Source organism: Onychostoma macrolepis, chromosome 05 (assembly GCF_012432095.1).
Source record: "Onychostoma macrolepis isolate SWU-2019 chromosome 05, ASM1243209v1, whole genome shotgun sequence".
Classification (NCBI taxonomy): domain Eukaryota; kingdom Metazoa; phylum Chordata; class Actinopteri; order Cypriniformes; family Cyprinidae; genus Onychostoma; species Onychostoma macrolepis.
This window is the reverse complement of record NC_081159.1, coordinates 24,247,999-24,268,264: the sequence shown is the minus strand read 5'-3', so window position 1 is coordinate 24,268,264 and position 20,266 is coordinate 24,247,999. Positions and strand designations below refer to the sequence as shown.

General features: G+C 37.3%; 1 protein-coding gene across 1 annotated transcript; it reads right to left on the bottom strand.

The window, feature by feature from the left end:
- Positions 1-1,570: 1,570 nt before the first annotated feature.
- On the bottom strand, positions 1,571-19,552 carry tbc1d8b (TBC1 domain family member 8B). Its single transcript, XM_058775987.1, is given in 22 exon segments — positions 1,571-3,882; positions 4,793-4,890; positions 5,206-5,247; positions 5,659-5,739; positions 7,946-8,011; positions 8,142-8,382; positions 8,492-8,560; positions 9,207-9,305; positions 9,685-9,811; positions 10,124-10,409; positions 10,702-10,819; positions 11,722-11,936; positions 12,011-12,161; positions 12,594-12,695; positions 12,878-13,045; positions 14,112-14,284; positions 14,287-14,318; positions 14,395-14,635; positions 15,950-16,172; positions 16,285-16,403; positions 16,499-16,609; positions 19,210-19,552. Coding segments are annotated over 22 exon segments (3,450 nt in total). The 5' UTR covers positions 19,337-19,552; the 3' UTR covers positions 1,571-3,321.
- Positions 19,553-20,266: the final 714 nt, after the last annotated feature.

Here is a 20,266-nt window from a genome sequence, read left to right as displayed (position 1 = left end):
TTACTTTTATTGGGAAGCTCACTATCCACCTTATTTTTCAACATGGACGTAAGCTATTTCTGTGAATGTTAGAGACTTCCGGTTCATTAGCCTCTGTAGGGAATAAAACAAGGTTAAGGCTAGAAGGGATACAGCAAAAACTACCGGGCATGCGCACATCAATATAGCATCATTTTTCTCACACTGTACAACAATAATTACTGTTTTTGCATTATTGAAAGGGGTAGGTTTAGGGTTGGGGTAGGTGTAGATGTTAATAAAACAGAATCTAATAGGTAGAAAATGTAATTTATTGTTAGCTTCCGGTTTTTGCTGCATCCTCTGTAGCCACAACCAAGAAACAACGACAAGAATAACAAAATGCAGTTAACGGTAAAACTGTTTGCATTACAAACCAATGTATTCATAATTAATACATTAAAATAATATGTAATATTAAAGTAAGACACACCAGTTTGCAATATCAAGCAGCAAAATGAGCTGTTTTGTACAGCTAAAAATAGCTGGAAGCGGATGACACCGGAAGCCAGGCCCATTAAATTTACAAATGGCCGCGCCTGCTCTTATGGCAGAAATAAGGTGGTATCCAAAGTTTTCAAACTCTATCTTTTACATTTTGAAAAGCTGCATGACCAGAGACCTTCTCCCAAAGGGAGACTACAACCTCTGCTTAAAGCTTCCATGAGATGAAAATGCACCCTATTTTCTAAATATATGTTTTGTGAGTGAACAATTCATGCATACATGTTTTATTATTATAATTATTATTTACCTCATAATTCTTAATTAAAATATCCTCCGATTTGCCGACTCTGGTGTTGTATGCTGGACTTCTCCAATAATTTAATCTTCTTAAACCTGTGACTGTCCCTCCCCAATTTACATATCTCAAAATTCCAAACAAAAAGTTTTTTTTTTCTTTTCCAACAATCTGTCTGTCACAACAAGAAAATATCTGCCAATGCTCCCATTTCATTGCGACTAGATGCATCCCAATTAGGAGATCAAAGGCTGTTCTATCTGAATGGAAGTCAATGGAAAAGAGTTATACAAATTATTGAGCTAAATGAATTTCTTTTGTGTGGAATCCATGTGTTGCATAATAAATCTACAGCTTTGTTGCTCATCTTCAGTGTTTGCCATTAAATCAAAATCAAAAGCGAAAATCAAAGCGAAAAGTGGGATTCATGATCAGCACTTTCCATGGTTGTTAGGGGTTATGTACTGTCAAAATCAAGACCCAGGTTACAATCTCCCCCTTTTAAGAAAAAGTGTGTGCATGTCTCACAACAGGTGCTGCCATAGTGGCAAGGGTCAGAGGACACAATGTCAAGCTGTGCCAACATGACCGTCATAAAATAGCCTATGTAACCTTCCTCATGTGACTTATCAAAGGCTGAAGAAGATCACAGCAGGGACCTGTCTGCATGCCTGCAGTTGGGATTGATCACACTATTGACAGCACTGTGGGCATCCTGCTTATATTGCTCTCAGAGTAGCAGAAGGCTTAGCTTGATATTCCCATGTTCCTAGAAAAACATTAAAGACAGAGAGAAAAAGAGAGGGAAGATCCTTTCTTCATACATTTTATTTTATCATTAAATTTTCATAATGTGACAGTTTATGAGGCACAAACAGATTGTAACAAAGTTATATATTTAAGACAAAAAAAAACATTAAAAAAAAAATTAACTAAAAATCAAAACGACCACACTATTACCCTGAAGTACATGAAGCGAACATCAAATGTTCAGCAAGAACAGTATGAGAGCGACTCTGAGATGCAATACTAATAATTTATCTTTCAATGCAACTCCTTCCGCAAGTATTTCTATGGACTTTGTGGTTAGTGTGCAAGAACACAAAACCAAAACATCTTCCTTAGATAAACAACCAATTGAATGGAAAATACACACTACGGCTTTCTACTCTGCCTTTTAGCTTTAGAAGAACATAATTACTTTATTACACACAGAACAAAAAACTTTGTTTAGCTGGTGTAGACCTGACACAACTTCAAACGGAATAACCACAAAACATCAACTTCCCTTTCTTGCACTCATCACCACAAGCTCTCAACATTTACACAGAATTCAAAATTAAGAACAATTCTGCATACTCATTTGTCCACTTTAAGCATCATACAACAACTCTTATGATAGGTGAAGTGATTTATCACTTAATGTTTCTTACAGCTTCGACTACATGAACTGACAGAAAAATTATCTTTGCATATCATTTACAGCGCAACCGTTCTAAATATGTTTCTTGCTAAAGCATTTCAACATGTTCTCTATGATATTTTTTAATCTGTAAAATAATGACAGAAAATATACTTCTTGTTTTATGACAAAATTCGAATATATTTTGAAACTAATTTCCAAAATGATTGCGAAAAATGTTTAAAGATGAAATAGGTTTCATTAAATGGAAGCACTTGTGATCGTACTGAAGTCCTGAATCAAAAACTAATAAGGCATAAACCACAGATTTCGGTTTGTAGACAAACACATTCAGCGAATCACAACTATAATCTTGAATAATGCAGAATGTGATATGATGTGGACTAAACTCCGCCTCCTCATTAGCATAACCATTCTGGGCATTCCTAATCAAGCTTCCACGGAAAGAACGAAAGAATTTCATAGCTCAGTCGAGTAAGGCGACATATGTGTTATGGAACGAGATATTTTGAATGAATTCTCGCACAATAGAATTTTTGTCAGCTATTAGCAGTTCAACAGCATAGTGTTTTGATTTCCCTTAGAATCATCCTTCCTTTTGTGGTCCTACATGTGCTTTCGTGCGTTAGGTCAGGCTGGGAATGACAGACGTAGTGCATGTGCGTGTGAGCCGTTTCGAGGTTAATTAATGGATAAAGCAGGCAAAGCCTTTTCATACCGTCATCCCAAATCACACGTGCCATTTATACTAGTATTTATAATATAATAGCTTATCTATATTACATCATAAGACCTTCATCTACATTATATCACAATATCTCACACCAATCATTTATATTACACGAATAACATCGAACACTAATCTTTTATATTACATCAAAATACCTGTTTTTCTTCATTCTGTGCAATCTGAATCATTTTATGCCTCAGTTCTTTTTTTTTGGGGGGTCCCTTTGATTTGTACTTGTCCTGCATATGTGCGTCTGTATATAAATAAAACGATTTCCTCATCTGTAACGGACATAAGTGTTTCACAAACACTGACCTGTACAAGTCGCACAGAAAAAGAGAAAGAGGAAGGGAGAGGGTTTATGGCTTTTAGGGCAGTGTTTTGCTGTGATTGCTCTGATATATTGTGTTAGTGTGCGTCTTTAAGCTGGTTTTTGCGTGCATGTGCGATCAGAGAATCTGTGTCAACAGCCCGTTCGAAGAAGCGAACGACAGCCGGTTCATTCAGGAGAGACGCAAGAATCTGCTCGAAGGAGAAACTCCAGTCCCCGTCTCTGACCGCAGAGGGCGAGCTGGGGGTGTCTGTTGGCGTGTCCAACATGGGGCTGTTGGTTCCGGTGGGACTGCTGGTGGGCGTGGAAGGACGCGAGGTTGAGGTCGGGGTAATGTCAGAGTGGGACGGGGCAGTTTCTTGTTGACTGGCTGGAGACTCGGTTTGGTTGCCTTCACCCTCCGCGAGGGTTTCGGTCTCAGGGCTGGTGGGTAATGTTGGGGAGGTCTCCGGCTGAGCTGTGCTGGTGGGTGTACTTTGGGGCGTTTTCTGCGGGCTGCTCTCCTGTAGCTTCCGCCCTACCTCCTCCATGCGCAGCAAAAGACTGGTCACTCGCGCCACGGCGCGGTACAGACTCTCCTCCTCCTCGTTGCCATGGAACACACTGTACAGAGTCTTCGTCAAACCAATAAACTGCACCTGGAACACAGTTGATACAGTCTCTTTAATTAAACTGAACTGTATTTATATGGCTTAAATGTGGTCATGAGGTTACCAAGGGCAACATTCCTATTACACTTCAATAAAACAAGTCTCCACTTGAGCTTGTATGTGTTCAGGATAGTGAGAGCAGAGAGAGACTATGGCAGAGAACAGGAATAGTACTGCTGATGACACTGTTGTCAAACACCTCAAAGTACTTGTGGAATCATCACTGATCAGGACAAAGCCAACCAGGTGCTGTACTTAAATAAGAATGAGCAACGTATGCAACGTATGTACGCGGATACACTGTTTACATTCAGATCAAAGCGTAAACAACATATCCGCGTGCATACGTTGTTTACGTACAGTATGTGATACTCTCTGAAATGGCGCTATAGGGCTACGCAGAGGAGAAGAATTGTTGAATAAAGTCATTATTTTTGTTTTCTTTGCGCACATAAAGTATTCTTGTAGCTTCGTAAAATTACGGTTCAACCACTGATGTCACGTGGATTATTTTAACGATCTCCTTGCTACGTTTCTGTGCCTTGATTGTGTTAGGATCCTTGCTGTCTATGGGAGGGTCAGAGAGCTCTCGGAATGCATCGAAAATATCTTAATTTGTGTTCCGAAGATGAACGAAGGTCTTACAGATTTGGAATGACATAAGGATGAGTAATTAATGACAGAATTTTCATTTTTGGGTGAACTATCCCTTTAATGTACACAGATCAGCTATCCATGAACTGGAAAAATCTCAGCCATATAGACATGAAAAGCCATCATTCAGTCATAATTAAATGGATGGAAAAAAGCCATTTAATACCATTAACAAATGAAACAAAGACATTTCAGATTTATGTACCCATTGAGTTCTGACCACATCTTCAATGTGTGTGTGTACCTGATTAATTCTGGGCAGATCTTTAATATTCTCCTCTCTCCGTTGCAAGTCTTCCTGCCACTGTTTCAGATATTCCTGCAGATCTACTTTAGCACGACCTGAGGGGCAAAATACAACATATTTTTAAACAGCACCCTAGACTACATTATTCTGATTCATCAATCACAGCATTCTGTGGTCAAATATGTTTGTATAATAACCCTAATAAATTCTATATTTGACTTAAGTGTCTAGCAATCGCTCACTTTTCAACTCAAATATTTTACGTCCATTTATTTGTCAAGTAGCCAAGCAAAAACGCACAGTCATTTGGTTATTGCACAGTGACCCTGACCACCCCGTCATGGTTTATTTGTGATATTGTCTGATATGATAAAGAGAACATGATTAGAGGACAGGGATGAATACTTCACCTCTCTCTGGACATTTTCTGATCACTCCATCTTCTGCAGAGTCTACATGGAAGAGAGGAAAAAATGTACAGCCACGAAACACAGACACTCACATGCATGAATAGATATACATGCTATATGGTTTTCAGGGTGGGCAGGGTTTTGAGATTCTGCTTCTTGTAAAACACCAAAATGAGGAGTGTTTCTAGAAATCAAAGCTTTTTGGCAGTTAGGTGAGACAAGTCCCTCTTAAACACAAATATAAAAAGCTACACACAAAACAAATATTTAAAAATACACATAGGAACACAAAATAAATCAGTGACATTATAACACACCCAGACGAAAGAAGAAAGAGTGAAAAGAAATGTGAATAAATATGAATAAATTAATAAAGAAAGAAATGAACGAATGAATGAAATGAAATGAAAAGAAAAGAGGCATAAGAAGCCACAGGAAGCAGTGGAAGCTGACCAGAAAGACGAGTAGAGAAAGAGTGATCTTCAGCCGGAGGAAAAAATCTAGACGACGGTAAAATCTTACACTCCAGGGTCCCTGAAGAAACACACAAAATATGCATATATGTGCACATTCTACTTTTATTCGAATCAGCAAAAAAAAGTGTCAGTCGTGATCATAAGATATGGATAAATCTGCACTTGTCAAAATTGCCAATTGTTTTGAAAGGCACAGTCACACAAACATGCTACCTGAACTTATCACCAGTGATGGGGATTTAGATAAAGTGCTGGCATTTTAGCAGTTACTGATCCAGGCTAGTAATCCAAATCTCAAAGTACTAAATGTACTTTAAGTTCCTTTGGATAGGAAAGCATCTAATAAGTAACTAACTAACAAAATGTAAAATTTATAAGTTAAGCAAATAATGAAGAAGGTTAGAGATTAGATATAGATTATACAGGTTCATAAAGGGGGCAGATATATAGATTAAATAGGGATACAGAGGTTTATAGATATTTGACCCAAATATTACCCTGTATAGATGATTAAGCGTTACGGAGGGGTTAGATTTAAATATTATACAGAGCTATAGATAGGTTAAACATATAGATTATGCAGGGTTATACATGGGTCAGATATACAGATTAAGAGTTACTGAACTAAACAGACTGCTTAGGGTTGTAGAGGGGACAGATATACAGTGAGGAAAATAAGTATTTGAACACCCTGAAAAAATCCAGAAATCACAATGTATGATTTTTTAACTATTTATTTGTATGATACAGCTGCAAATAAGTATTTGAACACCTGTCTATCAGCTAGAATTCTGACCCTCAAAGACCTGTTAGTCTGCCTTTAAAATGTCCACCTCCACTCCATTTATTATCCTAAATTAGATGCACCTGTTTGAGGTCGTTAGCTGCATAAAGACACCTGTCCACCCCATACAATCAGTAAGAATCCAACTACTAACATGGCCAAGACCAAAGAGCTGTCCAAAGACACTAGAGACAAAATTGTACACCTCCACAAGGCTGGAAAGGGCTACGGGAAATTGCCAAGCAGCTTGGTGAAAAAGGTCCACTGTTGGAGCAATCATTAGAAAATGGAAGAAGCTAAACATGACTGTCAATCTCCCTCGGACTGGGGCTCCATGCAAGATCTCACCTCATGGGGTCTCAATGATCCTATGAAAGGTGAGAAATCAGCCCAGAACTACACGGGAGGAGCTGGTCAATGACCTGAAAAGAGCTGGGACCACCGCTTCCAAGGTTACTGTTGGTAATACACTAAGACGTCATGGTTTGAAATCATGCATGGCACGGAAGGTTCCCTGCTTAAACCAGCACATGTCCAGGCCCAACTTAAGTTTGCCAATGACCATTTGGATGATCCAGAGGAGTCATGGGAGAAAGTCATGTGGTCAGATGAGACCAAAATATAACTTTTGGTCATAATTCCACTAAACGTGTTTGGAGGAAGAAGAATGATGAGTACCATCCCAAGAACACCATCCCTACTGTGAAGCATGGGGTGGTAGCATCATGCTTTGGGGGTGTTTTTCTGCACATGGGACAGGGCGACTGCACTGTATTAAGGAGAGGATGACCGGGGCCATGTATTGCGAGATTTTGGGGAACAACCTCCTTCCCTCAGTTAGAGCATTGAAGATGGGTCGAGGCTGGGTCTTCCAACATGACAATGACCAAGCACACAGCCAGGATAACCAAGGAGTGGCTCTGTAAGAAGCATATCAAGGTTCTGGCGTGGCCTAGCCAGTCTCCAGACCTAAACCCAATAGAGAATCTTTGAGGGAGCTCAAACTCCGTATTTCTCAGCGACAGGCCAGAAACCTGACTGATCTAGAGAAGATCTGTGTGGAGGAGTGGGCCAAAATCCCTCCTGCAGTGTGTGCAAACCTGGTGAAAACTACAGGAAACGCTTTGACCTCTGTAATTGCAAACAAAGGCTACTGTACCAAATATTAACATTGATTTTCTCAGGTGTTCAAATACTTATTTGCAGCTGTATCATACAAATAAATAGTTAAAAAAATCATACATTGTGATTTCTGGATTTTTTTTTTTAGATTATGTCTCTCACAGTGGACATGCACCTACAATGACAATTTCAGACCCCTCCATGATTTCTAAGTGGGAGAACTTGCAAAATAGCAGGGTGTTCAAATACTTATTTTCCTCACTGTACAAAGATTAATAATATACATGTGTAACCATATCTTATGTTCACACTAAACTTTTATTACAGCACAGTTGCAGAGATCATAAAATTCATTTACCTGGTTGAAGGTGCAGTTTGAAGAGAAATTTTAGTTTTTCTGTGAATGATCTGTTGTATAGGATATCTGCAATACACACACACACACACACACACACACACACTTGAATGAATCTGGCAGGTTTAAGGAAAGCAGCTATGTACTGCGGTGAAAGGTCAAAGGGCAGTCAGTTTAGTTCAGGGCTGGCTCCTCTTACCCAGACCGCATATGAACTCTTTGAAGTTCACAAGTCCGTCTCCATTCTCGTCCAGAAGCTGGAGGGCTGACCGTGCCAGCGAGCGCACATGCGTGTGTGTGGTCCACGGCTGCAGGAGGTTAAACAGGATACTAAACTGGGACTGATCCAGCTGATACTGGTCCAGATATGGCAGGCTGGGGTCATGGTTCTGCAGGGCAGGACTACATACTGACCAGTAACAGCTCACAAAGTGCTGCTTCTATAACACACAAACAGTCAAAAGACACAAGCTTAACAGTTTGTGTGGCAGCAACAGCATTTTGAGGCCTTCAGGCACTGAAATGCACAAATTTGTTAGCGTAACTCACCTTAAAAAGCATGTAGAGCTCGTCCAGCTGAGCAGCACTGAATTTCACATCTTGAGCAACAACACGCAGCTGCAGCAATAAGACACAAAAATAACAGACGATTAAACATCAATAATCTTTACTGCCACTGTACGTGCAAACACTGTGTAAAGAAAAAAGATTATGCAAATTACACTACCATTCAAAGGTTCTGGGTCGGTAAGAGTTTTCAATGTTTTTGAAAGAAGTCTCTTTTGCTCAGCGAGGCTGCATTTATTTGATCACAAATATAGTAAAACATTAATATTGTGAAATACTGTTACAATTTTAAATATTTGACAATATTTTATTCAGAAATCAAAGAACAGCTTTTATTTGAAACATTTTTAAATGTCTTTGCCGACTCTTTTGATGAATTTAATGCATCCTTGCTGAATAAAATTCATTTCCTCAAAAAGAATTTACTGATCTTAAACTTCTGAACGGTAGTGTATACTTTTCAAAATCAAATTTGGGATGAAACCACATAACTCTATGCATGAAGCTTTATAATGCTGCTTCTATTTTGTATGTTTCTTTTTTATCCATTATGAATTAAATAATCAGCATCAAAATCTATAAACTACAAATGCATATACTGAATCTTTTTTATTTTTTTGTTGAAATTTTAATGCTTAGTTTATTATTATATTATATTATGAAATTAAGGTGTATACAGCATGGCTTTTGTACTTACTACATTTTGTTTTGTTGTGTCTTCTAGTGTTTGAATGACATAAAGCTTGTTCCTCTTCCGCATGTTTTCCACTTCCTCTGTTTGAATGTCTCCATATTTCTGAAATAAAAAGAGTTTCATTAGTCTGAGCAACTGCCTATTTTAGACCTTCGGTTTGCTGACCACAGAACTCCTGTCAGAGGGGGGTTTTCATCATTCCATGCAACTGACCAGTTCGAACGTGCTGAACAATTTACACCTTTTCATCGCACAATTAGATTTTACATTCCTATAAAATCTGTCACCATGAGTACACTAACAGGTGTGAATTACCAAAGCATTAACAAAGACATCAGATTCATTTGAGTGTTTGATATAAATTCACTACCTTAAAAATAATACAAATTCTGCGCTTACTACATGTTCTGACAAAACCAGAGCTAAAGACATAAAAAAGATTTTAATGTTCACTACAGTATATTAAAGTGTGTAGCATTACCTCATATGCCTCTTTGATGAGATCACTGATGTCAACCTTTTGTATTGATTTGTCATTGGCTGTTGCAGATGCCTGCTGTACGGTAGCTGGCAGGGGACTGTCTTTATTTGTGACACTGTCAAAAAACCTGAAGGATAAAATACAGGTTAAGTTTGTAAATTAAAAAATTTCCACTGCAAAAAGTAAAGAAATTGATGTTGTTTACAGTTAATCAGCAGCCAAAGACACTCTTGAGTTCGATATCAAGATCTTTGCTGCATGAGTCACACAGCATGGAAAAATGTTCCTTTCAATAATATAATATAATATGTAAATACATTTTTGTGACACCTTTTCTGTTTAAAATTCCCCCTTTTAATTTTATAGTGCACATAACAAAGACAACACAGCTTGCTACAATCATGCTTTGGCCATGTTAAAAGGACAACGTTCCAATCACCTGTTGAGGACTGTGACAGCTTCTGCGTCATCATGGCAACAAAGCAGATTGTCCATATTGTAGTCAAGGACAGCAAGGCCAAGCTGCAGGATGGCTTTGATACCATCATAAAAGAAGCAGTCGACAACATTCACAGCACTCTCTATTGGCAGTACGCTGATGAAGAGAGTCAGGAACCATGACAACGACACTGACGAGAAGAACGACAGGTCCGTCATGTGTTCGGTCAGCTGGGTTAGATGCTCACGGATCAGCTCCTCGAACACAGCCTGATCCACCAGGGCTCCTGGAATACAGACACACTGAGACATGAATAATACTGTATTCAAAAATAAATAGATTGAGTAAACTGCCCCTAGCAGCAACAAACAGAATGCCACAACTAATTACAGACAGAATAGGAGGAAGTACTTAACATGAAAAAAAATTGTGAAGCACCTTAACAAAGCTCAGTAATAATAATCCAATTACGACACCATTGGCATTGTGTTATAATGGCAGCCTGCAAGTTTATTAAGAGGATTCAATCACCTCGCGGGGATGAGATGTGTATAACCAGATCTCTCACACACACATACCAATAATTCTACGGTTGAAGTAGTCTGGGAGCATTCGTTCACACACAGCTACCAGCAGCCAGAAAGCCTCTTCTTCTTTAGCATACAGCAGCAACACAGACGTCAGGATATTCATTGCCTGGACAGACCGACAAAACAACATAATACAGTTATAATACATGAAAACTAAATTATTATTAGAATGAGTGGAAGTGGAGTAGAGTTTTTTTAGTGAATAAAGTGAAAAATTTGCATTTAAATTGACAGATTTTTTTTGGTCCCTCTAAGAGTTTGTGATAGCTGTGTATACAAACTGAATATAAGCAAAAATAATTTGGCTTCCATAGCAAAAAAAAAAAAAAAAAAAAAAAAAATTTATAAAATAATTTATTTTATGCATTCACCATATTCCTTGAATACTTCACTTTGCATATTTTCCATTGTTTTACTTTGCATACACCAAGTTTTGATTGCCAAAATATTATTCAAATTTCATTTCCTTTCTGTCGTGCACACAGAAATATTTTTCAATGAGTATTATGTTCTTTATTACCATAGATTCGGCTGGTTTTCATTTACCTTGTTTTATTAAATATTTAATATCAAATACTGATGCGATGTGCAAGAACAGTATCTTGTTTGTGTGTGTATAATGAATAATTGTGTTTATGCTAGTCTTGCAGATAATACTGTAAGCTGTGCATGAGGAGGATGTTGTATGCACACATATTGTACACCAACAGAAAGTCTGATTCACTTTGAAGCTACAACCAGTCACTTAAGGCCCCATTACACTTTAAGCAAAAGACGTCATTTTAAACAAAATCAGGCCAAAACAATGGGCCTTTAGACATGCTAGGATCATCTGATTGACATGTAAACACTTGAACCTCATAAACACTAATACACCAACACAAACATTCAATCAGATTGCAACATGATGGTTGGTGAAAAAGATCAATCAGATGTTTTATGAACTGTGCAATTTGATGCTGAGACCATGTGCCAGACTAGATGAAAATGTTGCGTGTGTGTTTTTACCTGGCAGTAGCCGATTTTGGGGTTGCGATGAGCGTAGGCAGTCAAGACTCGGCGAAGAGCTGAGATTCCCGTGTCGCTCTGGAATGCTGGGTGTTCTGGGAGTGAGCGATGCAGATCTCTCTCAATCTCATCACAAGCAAGCGAGCTGCTGCCCATACACTCCTCCAATAGCCGTCCATAGTATCCGGGATGAGAGGTCATGTCATGTACTGCACCTATAACACAAGCAAACATACATGTACAAAACTGTGGCACATATGCACCCACACACAACCAGAACAACACACACCTGAGAAGAGCATCCACAGTTCTCCTCGGAGAGTCTCTGGAACTCCTCGTACAATGAGATCCCGTGTTTTTTTGGTGCAAAACATTCCAGTTCCACGGCCATATTCAGCAAAATGGATCTGCCACGACTGCTCCTTCATTCGCTCCTTCAGCTGTCAATCACAATGTTAAAATAACTGTTTTCTATTTGAATATATTTAAAAAAAATGTCATTTATTCTTGTGAAGGGAGAGCTGAATTTTCAGTAGCCATTTCTCTAGTCTTCAGTGTCACACGATCCTTCAGAAAACAGTATAATTTGCTGATTTAGTGCTCAAGACCACCTCACTTATTAGTATCAGTGTTGAAAACAGTTGTGCTGCTTAATATTTTTGTGGAAACCACAATACATTTTTTCAGGATTCTTTGATGTATGGAAAAAAGCTGAATTTATTTAAAATGGCAATCCTATGTAACATCATAAATGCATTTACTCTCACTTCTACTATGTTAATATTATAGACAACCAACCTTTAAACGGTAGTGTATACCACATGTTTTGCTAAACTAACATTACACCAATATTGCAGTAAGGTTATCTGTACCATTTTGGGGTCAAGGTTTTCTGCATCATGTGGATGAAAGACGTTCATAAGAGCTTCAGTGCTGACGGCTTGACTTTGCCCCACCATAACACCCTCCTCATCCTCAGAGAGAAAAACACACATACAATCTAGAGTCTCCTCTGGCATTTTTACAGTTACCACAAAATCATACCATGAAATGCAGGATATTTTTTAAATGTTATGAAATATATTATCATGAAAAGTATTTGCCTACTTGAAACACACAATTTCTAATATTAGTGGATGGAGTGTAGAGGAATTACCGGATTGCTGATGAAGTGCTGGGGGCTTCCTGCTGTCCCACACTTTCTGCGGATGGTGGCAGCAAGTCGCTCAAAATCCCGAACCTCAGAAAAACGCAAAGCTCTCTTGCCACGAAGACACACAGTCAGGGCACGACTACCACGATCTGGCAGCTCCACACTAAACACCTACAGGAATACATTAATGCCAAAACACACATAAATCAGCATTAATGAAATACAAACAGCGATAACAAAACAGCAGAAACTTAAGAACTCGACAAAACTCTTAAAAGTCTAAAGGCAGAACTGTGAGAATATGCCAATGGCCAAAAGGGGTGAAAAAAAATTCTCTCAAATTTAATCTGGATTGATTGCTTAGATTCTGTAGGTAAAATATATTTCAAAATGTATTTTTACCCTCTGTTAATGGAAATCACTTTGGTGTTGAAAGTATAATTCACACAAGATTATTCAACATCAACATAAAGCAGTAGTTCAACTTTAACTTAAAAACAGGGGTCAGTTGCATAAACATAGGCACTATGTTAAGACTGTGACTTAAGAAATAGTTTGACTAACTAGCAATTACCAATGTATCATTTTGTTACTAGCAGACCAATCTATCTTTTTGTAATGGACTTTAAGAAGTCATGACCTGTCTTTAAGAAAACAAATTAGATGACTATCTTTTTAAGACTAGTCTAAGTAGTTTATGCAACCGATCTTCATACTGTACATTTGCAACTGTGTTGCATTTATGGTAAACTAAAATATACTTTATTGACATTTCTATTGAAAACTATATGTCATGTATTTAAATATATATATATATATTTGTAATATAAAACATATTAACTTAAAATAATTTATTGAATAATACACTACAAAATACTACATTACAAAGTACATTACATTTGCTTTATTGTTAGTCAGCATAAGGTGTACTTCTTTAAAGCATAACAAAAGACTTTTAAAACAAATCAAAAGTGTACTTTTATTACCTTATTATTACAAAGTGCACTTTTTGAAAGTGTACTTAAGTGCATTGAGAAACATGAAAGTGTACTCTTTTTAAGTACACTTAGGTGGCCTATTATTTGATTTATATTAGCTGTATATTTTTTAAACATATACTTTTAAGATTTGAAGTACAAGTGCATATTCAATAAATTTACGCATACTTCTTTTTCTTAAGGGCAGTCTTAACCATGACATTCTTTGCAGTTTGCAGAAAAATGAGCAGTGTACGCACCTCCCATAGAGGGATTATGAGATGGCACTGAGACCCATCCTGGCTTGCAAAGCACAGATAGTTCTCAGAAACACAGATTTTTCCAAGCGTATTGGCATGGCTGAATGGAACCCAGAGAAAACTCTCATGCACTTCACAAAGATTCTCCTCCTGTGGCAACCGGAAAAATGCTCGAATGACTGATTCCGTGCATGGATTTCCAGAGTCCTGCAACGATTACAGTAGAGTCAGACATCGTCCAGTAAAAGAAAAAATAGGTAACAGAGGAATAAAACTAATGCACCTCTGCGTGATGTGAAGAGGGTTGGCTAGTGGATGTTCAGCTTTAAATGTTTCTCTGTCGAAGAACCGCACAATGGCATATTCGGCCAGCTGCTGCATTATCAGGTATGTCTGCTGGAGCCTCAGGAGCATTGAGAAGAAATGATCCTCTCCACGCACACACACACGGATGCTGTCTGCCAACAACACACTCGACGTACGGTCCAGGCGGCTCACCTCATCCCAGGAATACACCAGTTTCACTAAACAAGAAATGCACGAACCATGAATAATATCAGATTTTGGCAGATGCCAACTGTAACACTTATAAAGACAAAACCATTATATATGAAGCACATAAGGTGTTATATGTGACATATCTCTTATAATCCACAGAAGAAATAAAACCATACAGATTTAGAATGACATGAGGGTGAGTAAATGATGACAGAATTTTTGGGTTTTTGGGTCACATTTGGCTCTTTAGGACTTTGATATGTGAATGTCCTGTTATAACTGGTTAACCTCTTTGCATGTGGAAAAAATTGAGTTGTCTGAGTTGCTAAATAATGAATATTCATTGATATGCAAACTTAATATACACTGCCATTCAAAAGTTTTGACATTTTTTCCTGTGAAGCAAAGCTGAATTTTCAGCATCATGTCTTTAGTGTCACATGATCCTTCAGAAATCATTCCAAATTGCTGATTTATAATCAATGTTCGAAACAATTGTGCAGCTTAATATTTTTTTAGGACATGTGATACTTTATTTTCAGGATACTTTGATGAATAAAAAGTTTTAAAAAAGAACAGTGTTTGTTCAAAATTTTGTTACAATATACACTACCATTCAAAAGTTTGGTGTCAGTAATTTTTTTATTTTCTTTCTTTTAAGGAATTAATACTTTATTCAGCAAGGATGTGTTAAATGGATAAAAAAAATGAGAGTAATGACATATTGTTAGAATATCTAGCAAAAATCTATTTGTTCATTTTTAACTTTTTATTCATCAAAGAATTCTGAAAAAAATATCACAGGTTCCAAAAAAATATTAAGCAGCACAACAGTTTCACCACTGATAATAAATCAGCATATTAGAATGATTTCTGAAGGATCATGTGACACTGAAAATTCAGCACTGAAATACTATAAAGTATATTAAATAGTGCTATTAATCGCATTCGCATATTGTTTACATAATATATGTATGTGTACTGTGTATATTTATTATGTATATATAAAAACACACACATATATTCTGCAAACAAAAACTTTGATTTTGGAATGCGATTAATCGTTTGACAGCACTAAAATTAAAATAGGAAACCAATATTAGAAATTGCAATAATTTTTCACAATATTACTGTTTTTTTTCTGTATTTTTGAACAAATAAATGCTGCCTTGATGAGCATAAGAGACTCATTAAAAAAAATAAAAAATTTACTGATTCCAAATCCCAGGGGGCCACAAGTATAATAATATATGTGGTGCCTTGGTACCAAACAATTATAAAACCATCATAAAATAGCCAGCTTGTGGTATTATGTATAAACAGGCGATCATGTTTCTAACCCTCATTTCCCAGCATATAGGAGTAGAAACACAGGAAGTTGGTGCTGAGGTAGATCCAGCCCTGGTTTGGCACTCGTCCTCTCCAGTAGCTGCAAGAGAAATACGTCACAAGCTTCTCTCTCTGAGGCAAACCGAACAGACGTTCAAAGCGCAGCACAGCCTCCCGGAAGCGTTCAGGATCCTCCTCGTCACTGGCTGATGTGCCCTCCTCTGCTATCAGACCCTAGACAAACACAACATACAGCCACTGAAGTCAACAATGCAAGACTGGGACTTACATCTAAAATACCACAAAACACAAACAAAAGAAAAAACAACATTCTAAACCCTCTCACCCTTATCTTTCCCTGGACAAAACTGGTGATGTCTTCGCCAGAATCAAACACAGAGAGAGTTCTGATGATGTTCTGCTGCAGCCAGTCCCAGTGCTGTGAGATCTCCTCTAAAGATGCTCCTGCACACACACACAAACACACATTATATGAGGATCTAAATGAAGAGTCTGAGCCTTCACATGCACATTAACACTGTGTGCAGCATCTCTCTCACCACAGGCAATGCTCCAGTACACCTGAGAGTCGGGCGTCTGGTGTAAAATGCGAAACGGGGCAACTTTGGCTGTGGAGTCAAGAACTGTGTCCAAAGTTCCAACCAGTAGGCCTAAAACAATGACATAAAATAATAAACATAACATTACAAAAACTATATATATTTTTCTTTAAATCTGCAGTCTGAATTACAACAGTATATGAAAACATAAAAAGACAACAGCAAGAAAATATTAAACATTTATGAAGTAGCCATTACATTCATACAAATGCAGCCGTTTTCATTCATTTTTCTTAACACTGATCATAATAAGACATGTTTCTTGAGCATCAGATCAGTATATTAGAATAACATCTGAAGGATCATGTGACACTGAAGACTGGAGAAATGGCTGCTGATTTTAAATTGTAATAGTATTTCACAATATTACAGTTTTTCCTGTTTTTATGATGAAATAAATGTGTGCATAAGAGACTCCTTTCAAAAACATTAAAACATTATGCGTTACTATGATAAAACAATACGGTTTGACTGGCACTTGATCTACTTCTTTCAATGTCCCTGATGCACATCAGGATGTTAGCAGGGAATTTAATGTTAGTCACTGAAAATCTGTCCTCTCTGCACTGCTTCAGAAAGAAGCTGGTGTATTATGGCCCTTAGCCATGAAGCAAAGGTTTCCATGGTGATGAACTCCAAAAGAAAAAAATAGTCACTAATTAGAGTAAAACCTATAATCAGCTCAACAACAATTGTGGCCAAAAATTCTTCTGTGCTGGCGACTCTGTGATGCTACGAAACTTATTACTAATACTTTATTTTATATAAACCATTATTTTATTTATTAAGTCAAGTCTCATTTATACAATACAGATTGTTTCAAAGCAGCTTTACATTATTAACAGAAAAATAACAGTGTAAAATTCCTCAGTTATAAAACAAATTCAATTTCAGCTGTAAAGCAGCTCTACAGAAGATAATAGTGTCAATTTAATCTCAATTTAGTCCAGTGTTGTTTCAATTCAGTTCAATAACACTGTCGATTTTGCAAAACTAGTGTCATTATCCTGCTCAGTTCAGTTTATTAATAAGTTGTTGTCATCAGTGACCCAACATCTACCACTGCAGACAATTCCCAGCAGACCAATAGCCATAAATCTCTAATGCATTAAAACGCAGCAGCTCAGTTGGCTTTCAACTCACTAATATATAGAGCCATCCTTCCAATCCGCATTAAATTGCAGGATTGGATTAAAAAAAATCTGTGGTCCTGCCACAAACTTACAACTATCCTCATATTTTTCCATACTCAGTCAATTTATAATGGTGGATCAATTGTATATATGTGACCCTGGACCACAAAACCAGTCATAAGGGTAAATCATCTAAAAAAGCAGAATAAATAAGCTTTCCATTGATGTATGGTTTGTTATGATCGGACAATATTTGGCTGAGATACAACTATTTCAAATCTGGAATCTGAGGGTGCAAAAAAATCTAAATATTGAGAAATTGCATATAAAGTTGTCCAAATGAAGTTCTTAGCAATGCAAAGTACTAATAAAAAATTTGGTTTTAAATTTTTACAAAATATCTTCATGCAACATGATCTTTACTTAATATCCTAATGATTTTTAACGATAATTTTGACCCAAACAATGGCTACTGCAACAAATATAGCATGCGATTTTGTGGTCCAGGGTCACATATACATGAAAAAAGAATCTCTGAATGAAAGCTAAAAATAAATTAAACAATTGTTAGAAGTAATTTTAGTAACTTGTAAATATATATATATATATATATATATATATATATATATTTTTTTACAGTGGAATTACTGATATTATGCTGAGTTAGGTAACACTTTATTTTAAGGTGTCCTTGTTACACGTGTTCCATGTACCTATTATTGTAATAACAATAAATGATGCATAATGACATGCAAACAACACTAAACCAAACCCTAATCCTAACCATAGAGTGAATACATGTAGTTAATTAATATTACCCAGTACTTAAATGTATAATTACACCAGAACAAGGACAGCTTAAAATAAAGTGTAACCCTAATTCTCATGCAAATGTACATCATTATAATTATATTTCTCAAAACTTTAGAACAATTCAGTTGTTTATATGTAACATGCAATGTTCAAATAGTAAAAATGAACGTATCTTTAAATGATAGTTTAAACTGGCTTAATCTGACAGCAGACTTGCAGTTATCATGTCCTTTACTGACGAGACATTTTCAAGTCTTTCAAGCATCTGCCAGTAAACACTCTGACGTCACAGCGTGACGCAACAACTCCTGTCAAACAGAAGCAGCAGCCCAGACCCACCTGAACAGTCTCCGTATTAAACCCGTGTGGGCTTCAGCGTCTAAATATATCATATCTGGAGGAATGTTGCATTTTTAAGTACCTTTATGCACACGGCCAGTTTACCGCAGTGGTGACGTCAGCACTCAAAAGAGCACATCATCAGTCCGCTGACAGTCAAACTTGCAAAAAAACATCCAGTCTGCAAGACTGCATTAACCCTTGGCCTGTTGCAAAAGCACTTGGCGCTAAAACTAAAAATCAACAGTTTGGGAAATTAACTGAAGTGTTAACACCGAAAAAGAGATGACAGCTGGATACATATTAACACATTAACTGATGCCTAGCGCTTGAACACGGATATCCGCGCGCTCCCGGTAACGTTACCTGTCAATCCGCCGCTGTCCTCTCCGTATCCGCGTCTGCGCTGCAGCACGAAGTAATCGTTGGATTTCTCCGTCACCCATAATTTCAGCGCGTTTTTGAGAAGCACCTCTTCGGGTTTGAGCCACATGCTTGAATCTGTTTTCAGAGACACGCGTCCTCTTGCATGACACTCGTATCATCTCAAGCGCATACACCCATAGATTGAGCGTTGTTTGCTCTTGCGCCGCTTTTCCCACGTCGACAGAAACTGAGCCAAAGACAGCAACACCGGCGCCGCTGGGATTGTAGTCTTCCACATCTGCTCCGCTCAGCAGAGGAAAGCGCTGCCCTGAAAACTATCCACTACACTTCCCATAATTCCCGCGCCACCTCATGACTTTGTTTCAAATTATTTAAAGGGACAGCAACATATGTTTACGACGCGTTGTCATGAGACCGCCCACAGCAGTTTTACCTGGAGCTCATCGGTTTCTACCATACACTGTAAACTTGCTACCATGCCAACGCCTTCAGACGTCGCTCAGAAATAGGGATAAGAATCTTGAAGGAGAAAAAAAAACAAAAACAAGAGTCCGGTCCTCCTAATTAACGGTTCTTTAAGTGCGTTTGAAGAAATAGCAAAAGTCCAGTGATGTGTTTACATTTTTAAAGTGTTAATACTTCAATAATAGGTTCTTATATATATATATATATATATATATTTAAAATTCTAAGAAAAGAAAATATTGTTACATTATATAAAACGCCATTGATTACAATCCAGTTTGTGTATCTTCAACAAACCGTTTAATCAATTACACAAATTTAAGCCTCGAAGAACAGTAGATCTTGGTTCAGTGTCAGAAGTAATAATTTGCGGTTCAGTGATTCAGATTAAATTAATAGCAGCAAAGTGTTTTTGATTCACTAAAAAGAATCAATAATAGAGATTAATTCGGTTCAAGTAGCAGACTATACCGGATCGCGATTTGTTTTTGGTTTGTTTGATTTTATCATCTGCGGAAGAACACACATTTGATAATAGTTAAGGGAAATTAACTTTATAAAAATAATTTAA